General features: G+C 48.5%; 1 protein-coding gene across 3 annotated transcripts in view; it reads left to right on the forward strand.

The window, feature by feature from the left end:
- VAV3 (vav guanine nucleotide exchange factor 3) overlaps positions 1-13,028 on the forward strand; it is a 163,723-nt gene that overhangs the window by 57,789 nt on the left and 92,906 nt on the right. For all 3 annotated transcript variants that reach the window (XR_009449880.1, XM_059674535.1, XM_059674536.1), the window contains exons 9-15: positions 963-1,062; positions 2,904-2,999; positions 4,430-4,498; positions 6,483-6,569; positions 7,739-7,824; positions 9,840-9,972; positions 10,335-10,444. Coding sequence is in view for 2 of the 3 variants with exons in the window: in XM_059674535.1 (XP_059530518.1) it covers positions 963-1,062; positions 2,904-2,999; positions 4,430-4,498; positions 6,483-6,569; positions 7,739-7,824; positions 9,840-9,972; positions 10,335-10,444 (681 nt within the window). In the remaining variant the exon portion in view is untranslated. The remainder of the gene's footprint in view (positions 1-962; positions 1,063-2,903; positions 3,000-4,429; positions 4,499-6,482; positions 6,570-7,738; positions 7,825-9,839; positions 9,973-10,334; positions 10,445-13,028) is intronic.

Below are 13,028 nucleotides of genomic sequence, written 5' to 3' on the forward strand. Positions count from 1 at the left end.
ATACCTTATCCTTCTCCATGATGGGGCATTTGATTCACGACGCACGTCAGTTTCCCTTTGTAAGTTAGAGAAAAAAATCTTCCCAACAGGTCCCATGAATTGGGAATTTAGCTTAAAATTTTATAACCAAGCACCATAGCTCCTAATGCTGACTCGGAAGTGGCTCATAAATTGCTGTGCATCAACAATTAGACAAACACGAATGTATCAGTAGAGTTAAAAGAAACAGTAAATTCCCAGCCCCTTTGGGAAATTTCTGTGTCCTTCCGGGGCCCCTCTGTGGAGCAGGCTGAGGCCCTGCGGGGCGACGCATCTTCTTCCCGCACAGTCCAGGCCCCTCGTCCCCTCTTCAGAGAATGCATTTTCCTAATTAAAAGGAGGACGGGCGGGAGGCATATGAGTGAACGGAGTCATAAGTAACGATTACAGTACAGCTGTAGCGCCACACAACCTGGCTTCCGTGTGAGTAAACAGTGAAACGTTGGCCTCTAACGGGCACTTGGCAGCTGGCCTGCGACGTTCTGTTAGTTTCCGGCGGACCACGTACTGAGTAGACATTTATATAACAGGAGCTTAACCGGAAAGTTTAAATTTTGTTTTGTGTGTATATTTGTACTCAGCACCTAGTCAAGCCAGTTTTTAAAACCCACCTGCTGTAAAAATGTCCATGCAATGGGCCCCGGTCAAACGTAGAAATAAAAGGGGTCGTTTCTAATACCCTCCCTGTGCGTGACCCTCCTCGCTGGCTGCCTGTGTGGTGTGTGTGAGAGAGGAGTGCGAGGCTGAGCTGCGAGGCTGGGCGGGAGCCGCTTGCCGGGGTTCCTAGGCAGCGGGGTGCCGACAGGCCAGGTTTGCTTCGTGTCTCCCTCGCTGTGGGTTTAGAGACGGAAGTCCTGCCTCTCCCCCTCCATGTTCGTGCTCTGCTGTCCTAGAGACTTCCTCCTCGTCTCGCTCCCTTCCAGGCTGGTGATTTACGGACAGTACTGCAGCGCCGTGGAGTCGGCCATCTCCAGCTTAGACTACATCTCTAAGACGAAAGAAGACGTCAAGCTGAAGTTAGAGGTGCCTGTTGTTTTGTCTCTCGGTTTATGAACCAACCTAAGAGCCAGATATTCCTGTTCCCGACCGGTGCGACCGTGAATGTCCCCACGTATTCTCAGTATAATTTCACGGCCATTTTATAAAGCGCAGTAGTAGCTACCTGTACACAGTATAACATGGTGGACGTGACCGCCGTGGGACAGCCTAAGGCTGTGGCTGCCTCAGGAGCTGGTCTCACCAGAGCCTCAGGAGTGAGGTGGATGCGGGTAGTTTCCGGACGTTGGGGCTGAGAAAGCCTGGGCTTCGGACTGAAAGGAACCAGTTTCCCCCCAAGAGTTTTACACTGACTTCCATCACATCACAGCGTGAATGGTAGTGTGTGACACTTCCGCTCCTGACGCTGTGTTAGATGTCATAATATAGGAGGTGTCAGGTGCAAGCTGTTTTAAGGAGCTGCACATGCAGAGTACGGTCACTGGGTGGGACTTCACAGGGAGAGGGGACCCATCCATGACCACAGAATTAGCAGTTTAACCTCCCCTTTGAGACCCATGACCCAGAGCGCTCTCCAATGTGTGGAAGCAAGCAGTCAGCGCCATAGCTATCCTTTCAGTGCCCCGCGGCAGTTGGCCAGGCCGAGCTGGCATTTCTTGCTTAAGATCCTCAGTCAGACACTCATTAGGTGCTGTGGTCATTAGAGCTGATGGGGTTTGCTTTATCGCTTCTGGTGATACATCGTTTTACGTTCCAGAAGAGCTAAGTGTGGGCACAGGGAAACCAAGTCAGGAGCTAAGGAGTATTTCCTTGACTATAACCCTTTCCTGAGCTCCTTCCCAAATTCCTTGGTCTGGGATGTGCAGTTGTCTGAGGATTTTGGACTTACTAAGTTGCCCACTAATAATAATATTTTTACGAGCTCTGTTTTTTTAAATTGATACTTAGCGAGAGAGGCAGAGAGGGAGAGAAACATCTATCAGCTGCCTCCTGTACACCCCCTAGTGGGCATCGAGGTCACATCCAGGGCACGTGCCCTGGCCTGGAATCAAACCGGTGACCTTTTGGTGCACAGGACGATGCTCAACCAACTGAGCCGTTCTTTTTGAACGACACTATAGATCTGTGAGAATCAGTAAAGTACTAGTTTAAAATACACTTTAAAAAAAGAATAGTGTGATGTTAAAAAAAAAAAAAAAAGAAACCCAAGGCTTTTGAGACATTGAATCCTGCAGTAGGTTTACACTTGAGCATATTTTTGGAGTCAGTCATTTCATTTCATCCAGTTTAACAAACACTTCAGCAAATACTAGAATCTTAGAGGTATGGGAGACATCTTGGGGGAGGGATTATGTACAACAAGAATGAAAAGACCCACAAAGAGAGGGCATCATTTTGATTGGGGTTGTTACTAAAGGCCTGGAAGTGTAGTTCTTGAGGAGAACGCTGGATTTTGCCGGGAACTGGGCCAAGCACATGGCAGCTGGAGAGAACCAGGGTATGTTGGTGGGGAGGCCCATGTGGGTTGGATGGGCCGGGGCTTGGATGAGATTGGGGACAAGGCAGAGCTGTCAGCCTGTGGGGAGGGAGACCCTGGAAGGCCCAGAGGAAAGAATCTTCATACATAAAGAGTTTTTCTTACCGATTCATAGTTTGAGCTGCAATGCTCCAAGCTTGGTTTATTTTTGGTTTTTAATTGTAGGTGCTTTCTATTTTTTAGAAACAAGGCTTGTTCAGGAAAAGGAGACGTTTATCACGCAGTCACAGTTCTGCGTATGGCCTTTGCGTCTTTTCGTGTTTCATAAAACTAACGGTTTTGATAAAGCTAACGGTTTTTAACGCACGATTTAAAAACCACGTTTCCCTAGGAATGTTCCAAACGCGCCAACAACGGGAAGTTCACTCTCCGAGACCTGCTCGTGGTCCCAATGCAGCGCGTGTTAAAGTACCACCTTCTCCTGCAGGTACGTCACTTAAACCCCTGTCCGTTCATTCCTTCAACCAAATACTCGCGAGGCGTCCACTGAGTGCCTGAGGCTCCGTGTCTGGGGCCCGATCCCCTTGCCATTCTCAGTTACCAGTGGGGCGCAGCGGGAAATGACAGGTGGAAGCTGGCCTTCCTGGAAGCCAAGGTGAGTCTCATTTTTCCCAAGGTCACACTTCCTGTCCCTCAAACAGAGCTGGCTCCAGACAGATTTAAAAATTAAATAATCAGGTCAAAACAAATATGAAGACCCCTTCGGCCCAGTGCTTTGTCGTCAGTATTAATCCCTTACTAGATTCTCGATAATGCTATAGACCCGGGTTCAGCAGGTTATTCCGGGAGAACTTTTGCCTGATAACCGTAACCTGCAGAGAGTTGTGTCACATTCTGGGTTGCTTTCTGCTCTAGTAGATGATAATAAAGCTGCATGTATTTCGAAGGGATTCTCGTTATAACCCCAAAGCTTACGGCGTCCACGGTCAGTCCTCTAATGAGGGTGGAGAGTCTTATAAATTTAATTTGATGGCTGTACCAGGAGACTCATTAGTTCTGCTCCAAAGGCATGTCCTACGGCATTAGCCTATCTCCTCTGCTGACGCTTGTGAAATGTTGTTTTAAACAGGTCTCCTACCTGCATGTGAAATGTGATTTGGAGTCTTCTGTGCTTGGGACCTCTTTATATTACATTTCTTGCACTGAAGCCGCAGAATTATTAGTCATCCCTATTTTTGTTCTGAGAAATCACAGAAATTCAAACCCTGATTATTTCTTTAAAACGCATTAAAACATGTATGAGACCTAAACTCAGAGCAACTCTACTCAAATTGGATTTTAAGAAGAAATAATAAGGAAGACGAAGGCGATCAGTTTGTGAGACATCGTGGAACTAAAAACCTGTCCAAAATAAGAGAATAATTTATTTAGTAACTTTGGTTAATAAATACCAATGGAAGAGTTTAGAAGGTGCAGTTTTCAAGACACATCTGTTTGTATCACAAGGTTTTAGACACGCTTCTAAAAGTATCAAGTGTGACTATACTTTTATGAAATTTAGCAAACTTTTTCCTAATTTCTCTTGGATTGTTTTGTACTTTAAATTTTGAAAGTATGTTCAGTCCCACGATGATGGGGCCTTGGGTTGCCTCCAGATGTTGGCTATTGTAAATTGCACTGTAACTGAACACAGGGGAGCACATATCCTTTCAAATTAGTGATTTGGGTTTCTTCGGGTATATTTCCAGAGCGGAATTGCTGAGTCTTACGAGGCAGTTCCATTTTAATTTTTTGAGAAATTCTCTACTGTTTGTGGTTGCGCCAGACCCACATAAAGGGTTAATTTTTAAATGTTTTCTTCCTTACGTTTGGGTGTTAATTTGATGAAAATAGTACTGAACTGTGTCTTCCCAATAGGAACTGGTCAAGCATACCACCGACCCCACAGAGAAGGCGAATCTGAAGCTGGCTCTGGATGCAATGAAGGTAAAGCGATGCGCCGTGACCTTGCTTGTGTTTGTTATTCTTGCCTGAAAACAAGAGAAGACGCTCTGCTGATCCATATGCGTGGTATGCTGATATATTACAGCATACTTAAGTATTTGTGTAGTTTTGTTTCTGGTGGGGAGAGTTGAATAGTTTTTAACCGAAATAAACACACTTGCATGAATTTAATTGTTAGACAAAATCACATAAAACCAACAGGCAAATTAAAATAATTTAAAAACATAAAATTTTACTGATTTCAGAAAGGAAGAGAGAGGGAGAGAGAGACAGAAACATCAACGATAAGAGAAAATCATTGATTGGCTGCCTTCTGCACACCCCATACTATGGATCGAGCCTGCATGTGCCTCAGCTGGGAATCAGACTGTGACCTCCTGGTTCATAGGTCGATGCTCAGCCACTGAGCCACGCTGGCCGGGCGAAAATAATTTTCGTTATTTGTGAATGTTATGACAACTTCCATCACCTCCAGGAATGATTTCGTATCGTGGTGGCCTTTGACATTCTCTGCGGGTCGCCAGTAGAACACTGCGGCTGTGTAAGCACCAGGTGGGCGGGAGCTTTCTCAGGTGGCCTCCTGCGGGTGCTGAGCGTCAGTGCACGTGAGGTGCAGGCTGGGTTTCTATGTTCAGGGGAACCTGGAAGTCAAGCATGACGAGTAGACAGAGGCAGACTCTCTGAGCACATGGGGCATCGCTAAGACCCAGCTTCCACGCTGTGCTGGACTGTGAAGGAAGTACTCGTCCCTAATGTAGAACAGAAGCAAACGTGTCCTCAGAGCAAAACTCGAGGCGACTGTGAGACGGTGGTGGTGCTTCTCCGTGTCTCTGGGCCGTTTCCCAGCGAGCCCAGCTCTCCGCCGGCTCTGCACCCACCCCGTCAGGGCCCATCACCCAGTTACTTATTGTTACAAAAAGTCTAATTTTAAGAGATCATTTATAGATACAGGCCCTGAAAAGTCAGACTTTCATTTAGAACAGAGTTCAGAACTGCCTTTTGTCCGAGTTCTGTTCCCGCTGCTTCAGATGAACTGAAGGGAACAGAGACGATGAAAAAGGCCCCAGAACACAGAGAATGGAGAGCGCGTACAATAAAAATAGCTGGTCGCCGGGTGGAAGATGAGCTACTGTTTCCTCTGAAATGAGAGCAGACATTTAAAAATAGGCGGCGCCCGGGGAGCAAGGGGGCCGTGTTCATGGCGCCCTGTTTCCCCGAGTTCTCTGCCCTCTCTCGCCTCCGTCCCCTCTGCTTTCAAAGGAGACGTGATCGAAGGCTCCCAGGAATAGAGACACGAGCTGATGACAGAGAACAGTCCTGCAGGTTCCCGATCTAACTTAGTTACCTTTCCCTCCCTCACCGAGCCCTCCTTTCTGCCCTTACTCCAACCCGCCTGACATGTCCTCCTCTCAGGGTCGTTGTTAATGTCTTCGGAACGTACGTTATCATGACCTGGTTCCCTTTCTGTTGTTCTGCGTGGGGTCACTTTTTTTTTTTTTTAAATCCTGTTCTTCTCAAGGGTGAGGTAAGTGACACCTCTTCGGTCTTCCCAGCTGTCCTCCAGACATTAAAAAATACACACACATTTCTATTGATCTCAGAGAGGAAGGGAGAGGGAGAGAGAGAGAAACAGCAATGATGGGAGAGAATCATTGATCAGCTGACTCCTGCACACCCTACACTGGGGATCAAGCCCGCAACCTGGCCTGTGCCCTGACCTGGAATTGAACCGTGACCTCCTGGTTCATAGGTCGATGCTCAACCACGGAGCCACGCCGGCCGGGCTGTCCTCCAGATATTTTTAACTTGCTCTTGGTGAGCAGCTTTGGTTGATTCGATGGCCATCGAAAAGCCATGGGTGCTTTTGCCGCTCCTGAAGGGAATGCCGTGTGTTTTTTTTCGGACAGCTCTCCTCTCTCCTCCCGTCTCATGGGCCTTCTTTTGTCCCCTTCTCTTCCCTCCGCAGGACTTGGCACAGTACGTGAACGAAGTGAAGAGAGACAACGAGACCCTGCGTGAGATCAGGCAGTTCCAGCTCTCTATAGAAAACCTGGTAGGTCATGGCCACTCCGTCCAGCGTCCCTACCCCACCACGTGTGGTTTTTGAAGAAAAGACACTTTACTTTCCATTTTCTAATTCTAGTTTATTTTCCCTGTTCCTGTTTGGCAACGTCTCCTCACCTTAATCACACAGCTTCTCCCCAGCCATCCAGATCCCAGACCTCGGCGTCCTCATGGCCGTACATACTCCTGCTGATTCCCGTCATTTACTCATTTTATGTGTATGTGCTGGGTGGCTATTGTGCGCCTGACCTTGAGGTTGGGGCTGGGGCTGGAACTCTGAGCCCCATGGTCTCATGGTGGAGGAGACAGGGAAAAGAGAGTTTAAAGATGCTATTTTGAGATAGTGCTGTGAACAGGGCGATACAACAGGGATGAGAAGGGGAGGCCTCATTTAGATAGGATGGTTAGAAAAGCCCTTCTGAGGTGGTGGCCCCTGGAACCTGAAGTCTACGAAGAAGCCGCAGCACAGGGATCCGGGGGAAGGGGTTCTGGGCAGAAGAGTTACTGGTGGTCGGGGGGGCCCCCCACTGGGGATGGAGCCCACAGCCCCGGGCATGTGCCCCCACCGGGAATGGAACCGTGACCTCCGGTCCATGGGCCGACGCTCAGCCACGGAGCCGGCGGGCTAAGTCAGAACCAGTCAGTCTTGAGATCTCTGAGCGGGGGCACCCTCCTTGACTCTTTAAACCAAAGCGGGTCCCCGGCCCTGCATGCTGCCCTGCATGGCAGTCACGCATTTGTAAATACAGACTTATTTCCCCGCTGGCTAGGAGCTCCATGAGGGCCGGGTCTATGTCATTTCGCCCTGTTGAGTGGCTGAGCCAGAGTGGATGCTCAGGAAATGCTAGTTCCTGCCCCTTCCTCGTGACTTGAATTCTTAGGATGAATTCTCTCTTTGGGTAGCTGCCTTCCTCATTAGGGTTATAAGTAAAATTAGTTAATGTCCTCAGCCTGCCTCCCAGGAGGACCAAGGACAGGCTGTTTTTGAAAGTGTATCATGGAGACCGGAGCCTTTTAGAGTAAGGGCGCTAAAAACGTGAAGTGATAAAAGCTGTCATGTAACAGTAGTTGTTCTTAATACACATCCTCACTGAGATTTTCTCCCTTTTTTTTTAATGTGATTATGAGACACTGAGGTGTGTACATTTTCTGTTTTAGAACCAACCAGTGCTGCTGTTTGGCCGGCCTCAGGGAGACGGGGAGATCCGAATCACCACTCTGGACAAGCACACAAAGCAAGAACGGTGAGGAAGGGGGGCGGGCACTTTCAGAATAAGCCGTTCCTAGCCGAGCCTGGGGAGGCCTCGAAACATTTTCTCCCGGCAAAACCGGGCCACGAAGGAAGACCCGAGGGGCAAGCCAGCCTCCGCTCCCTAACCGTTCCTCACGTGGACTCCGTAGGTGGTGTCCCTCTGCTTGCTGCCTGTTGGTGTGTCTAAGTTCTTAAGTAGGAAATGGCAGCTAGAGAATGTCAGCTGGGGTCAAAGAAAGTGCACACGATACTGAGAGGAGAGGTAGAGGCACCATAGCACAGGTAACTACCACCACACAATTGTTTCATTTTTGGGGTCTGCATTTTAAAATAACGAAAATGATACCAAATGTCCGAAGGAAGATGTTTGAGCGAGGATCACTGCGTGAGTGAGCCTTTCTGGAGGGAACTGGTAGGTGGGGTCCTTGGAGATGAGTGAGCGTGGCCTGGTGTCCCAAATTATGTGTGATTATCACTGGGTTGAAGTGGCCCTTTTCTGGAACCTTTGCAGATGAGGAAGCCAGCCAGCAGGGGGCAGCATCAGCTCTTGCTTCCACCTGATACCCAGGCTCCACAGGTCGCTTCCAGGAGACAGGCATCCTGGTAGCATCTCCAGGAAAATGGGCTTTGAAAGGGATGCAGGTGCTAAGGCTGCACGAATGTACCATGATCATAGTTTCAAAAACGTGTGCGTATAAATCACAGAGAGTTTTCGAAAAGGTACAAGGATTGGTATCGGATGATGGGATGAGAGTTTTTCTCCCCAGTTACGTTGTTTTTAATAAGAAAGGAGAAATAGCAGCATGTAAATTTAACCACAGTTTCCTCTAGTTTGCGCTTTGCTCCTGTGCCTCTCAGGCGGCGGTTCAGGTGGCTCCTGCCTGTAACCACCAGGCGCAGCCTGCAGGGGAAGAGCACGGGGCCCACCGTTGGGCCAGGTGGGCACCCGCTCAGCACCCCACTAGCAGCGTGACCTTCAGCAGATGAGCTCCCCACGCCTCAGTTTCCTCCCCAATAAATGACAATACTAACATCTCGCTCCCCAGACGGCCACGGGGGCTTACATTGTGTCAGTCATCCTTGTGAAAGCCAATCGGGCGGACTCCTAATAACATCAGTAGAAGCTAATTGCCGTTGTCTCCACTCACATTATTCTGTAAATGGTTAGCTTTTAAACTCAAACAAAAGTAATGGTTCAAGGGCAACACTTTTTATGGCTAATCTCTTTGTTTCTTTTTTAAAAATATATCTTTTACTGATTTCAGAGAGAGAAAGGGAAAGGGAGAGAGATAAAACTATCAATAATTCATGAGAATCATGGATCAGCTGCCTCCTGCACGCCCCCTACGGGGGATCGAGCCTGTAACCCCCGGATATGTGCCCTGACTGGGAATTGAACCCTGACCTCCTGGTTCATGGGTCAACGCTCAACCACTGAACCACACTGGCCTGGCTCAGTTGTTTGTTATAGCTATGTTGAGTGTGCCTGTTGTTCTTATTAAAATTTTCCCTTTTTTTTGCCCTAGCCAGTTTGGCTCAGTGGATAGAGCCTTGGCCTGCAGACCAAAGGGTCCTGGGTTTGATTCTGGTCAAGGGCATGTACCTTGGTTGCAGGTTCCTCCCTGGCCCGGGCCCCAGTCAGGGTCATGCAGGAGGCAATCAATCATTGCGTTTCACATTGATGTTTCTCTCTGTCTTTCCCTCTCCCTAAAAATCAATGGGGAAATATCCTTGGATGAGGATTAACAAAAACCAAAACAAAACAAAAAAACCAAATAAGCAAAATTTCCCCCCTGTTTTTAAATAAGGAAACTGAGGGACAGCGAGGCCACTGATTTAGTTAAGGGCAGTGAAGGGCACAATGCTCACAGTTCATTCCTTTCAGGGTGCAGCACTGCCAATGTCTTCAACTCAAAGGAAAAGTGTTTGTGTGGTTTAATTCAGTTTATAAGGGAAGAACTAACACATGCTTCCAACCCATTTTAAATCAGTCTCTCTCTCTCTCAGGCACATCTTCTTATTCGACTTGGCAGTGATTGTATGCAAAAGAAAAGGTGACAACTATGAAATGAAGGAAATAATAGATCTCCAGCAGTACAAAATAGCCAACAATCCTACAACGGATAAAGAAAACAAAAAGGTGAATTCTTGGAGATTCGTAACTGCGGTTCACTCATGACTTTGAACATTCAAGGATATGTGCTCTTCCATTCCCGGGAGGGGTAGCGCATCGGTTCAGGAGTTTCTGTTTCTGGAGTTGATTAGGGGAAGGCGTGGGACAGGGTCACAGCTGATAGGATCATCCCAAATGCTAGTGACCAAGACAGACGCCTTTGGCATAGAAACGGTTGTAGATGTGAAGTTGACTGTGGGGATCTTGATTGGTCACAGTTTAACGTTACGAGAGGTCTGTGGAGGATGATGGTGGTGGTGTAGCGAATTTGGGAACGTGATGTTACTCATGCATGATTCGTATTAACCGAGGAATATTAATTTTAACAGTGGTCTTATGGCTTCTACCTCATCCATACCCAAGGACACAATGGGTTAGAATTTTATTGCAAAACAAAAGATTTAAAGAAAAAATGGCTGGAACAGTTTGAAATGGCTTTGTGAGTATTTCTACTTTTAAAAGTGCTTCTTCCCTACTGCTTCCCTCTCTTCTGAATAATGTGGCCCGTGTGTAGAGGCTGCAGGGGCAGAGGCAGGGGCCTTGTGCTGCTGGCTCTCTGCTTAGCGACCTCCGTCTCCGAGGACAGAGGTTTGGGTGAATTTCTTCAAGAAAAAGAAAGAGGGCGCTCTGGCCTTCGGTTTGAATTTTCCTCCTGGGCGTATTTTAATTCTTCAGCTTTCAGCACCCACGAAAAGAATTATTCTAATGATAAACTCTTAATGTTATTACCATGTTTTTAATATATACGCATTTTTTAATCGAACAGAAATCACTCCCTCCCCCCAAACACATGCACACACATATACACATCCATGCACGTATTTTGTCTGTAATAGAAAGATTGATTCCCCTCCCACCTGTTTGTTTTTAACTCATTTACTGTTTGAATCCTGGAGAAATTGCTGGGCGGATTGAATGCAGGCTTTCAGAGCTTGGCTTCTTTCAGGCTTCTTTCCTCTGATTAAAGTCGCAGCTCAACAAAGAGGTGGGAATAATTCAGACCTGTTCCCAAAGGAAGGGCGTGGAGAGATGTAATTACACAAGAACATGCCGTTGGGGGCCGGGGGTGCGGGGGAGGGGGGGGAGCGCCTTTCCGTCTTGATGCTTATGGATGCTGACCTGGCTGTGGAAGCACACAGGCCACCCTGAAACGGAAACTGTTAGTGAAGGTGGAACTCAGAGAAACAACATCACCCACACGTCCGCCAGCGGCTTCATTTGTGTTCTAGCATTACGTACCGTTTGCAGACACATTCTACCAGGTTCTCTTTCGGTCTTCTTTTCCTTTGCTTTGTTTAAGAAATGCCCCTGTTTTTATAAAATGGAGGTGGGATTAGATTGTTTTATTGTAGTTCTGCAGTGAGAAAATACAACCGATAGGATTGTGCAGGGAAAACATTTTAAAGCTTATAGACTGCCCTGGATTCAGCGATAAGCACCACCACGAGCTGGTTGCAGAGTCTCAGCCAAGTTACCTCACGCCGCAGGGCCTCAGTCTCCTCCGCTGTGAAATGGGGACAAGCGTGATCTGAACCGCGGAGTCCGGTGAGGCGAGGGCCGGCCAGACAGGCAGCCCCACAGGCGCGTGGTGCCCCACAGTAGCAGACCTGCTGTTACCGCTGTTACTAACGTTGTTTTGTATTTAGGATCCCAGGGCTCTACCGTGGGGTCTTCTAACTCTAAGGGCACCCTCCCCAGGACACTCCTCTAGTCCTTGCGATTTACTGTCCTTTATTGCACTAATGAAACACAAGAGGTTAATAGCTCTGGGCATTCACTCAGTGGCTGTACTGCTGACCCCTTCGGTTTGGGGCACGAGCGGTGACCTCGGGAACGTCTGCCCAGGCCGAATCCCAGACCTCGTTCGTGCGCTTCCCGTGAGGTTTCAGGTGGCAGAGGGCGCCGGCGTCAGCAGGTGGGATGGGAATGGCGGGACGCCGGGCTGGGGCTGAGGTGCTGAGGCAGCGCCGAGCTTGCGCCTTTACTTCTGTGCGGAAGACGCGAGGCTGTTTGCTCCAGGGTCTTGTGCGAACATGGCATCGCTAGGCGAGCAGAGGATCTGCAGTGGAGGGCAGTTACGTTTCTTGCCCAGAGCAGGACTTGGCCTGTATGCTAGGGCGGGGCAAATGTAGGTCTACAGTTGTTCCTGTGGACAATAACACGATAATTAATAAATAGTAATCCAAGAACACAGCCTGGGTTTGGGTGCTCACTACTGGAAGCCTCCTTTGGCCCCACCCTGTATTTTGTTCAGTTGCCATAAGTCAGGCAGCGAAACACTGCCTATAAGACTCGACAAGGTGGGTGGTTATGGCTTGGCTGGTGTGGCTCAGTGGTTGAGCATCAACCTATGAACCAGGAGGTCATAGTTCGATTCACATGCCCGGGTTGAGGGCTTGATCCGCAGTGGGGGTGCAGGAGGCAGCTGATCAATGATTCTCTCTCATTGATGTTTCTCTCTCCCTCTCCCTCCCTCTCTCTGAAATCTACCAATATCTTTAAAAAAGAAAAAGATATTTAAAGAATGACCTTAAATAACAGGGTTGTGCTCAGGCATCAGGATAATCCACTCTTTCCTTCCCGCCCCTCTTCTTTGAAGCTCGCTCGGCGGGAAAGCCACGCGTCCCCCTTTGCAGAACCGTGAGACCTCGCTTGTCTTGCGCTCGGAAAAATAGAATAATCCAGTAAGTCCTGAAGCTTAAGACGTCGCCCACGGCTCACATTTTGCTGTTTTAATCCCATTACCTGTAGTTCTGGTATTCTCACTCTGTGAGAATAAAAGAAAACCAAGGCACCCTGTGGTGCTCAGGAGGCCCCATGAACAGCAGGGAGCCTGGGGGGCTCCCCCGCCGGCTTCTTCAGTCCCTTTAGCATTGACACAGGCCCCCGAGTCCTCCGAGGACATCCTGGGTGTTGCTTTGAGGAGTGGAGCGCGGGGAAGGAGAGGGCGGCGTCAGGGAGGGCGGCGGGAAACCGAGGGGGGTGATACTTGAAGGCCAGTGCCATGCTCGCCAGTTCTATGT

This window comes from Myotis daubentonii, chromosome 18 (genome assembly GCF_963259705.1).
Source record: "Myotis daubentonii chromosome 18, mMyoDau2.1, whole genome shotgun sequence".
NCBI lineage: Eukaryota > Metazoa > Chordata > Mammalia > Chiroptera > Vespertilionidae > Myotis > Myotis daubentonii.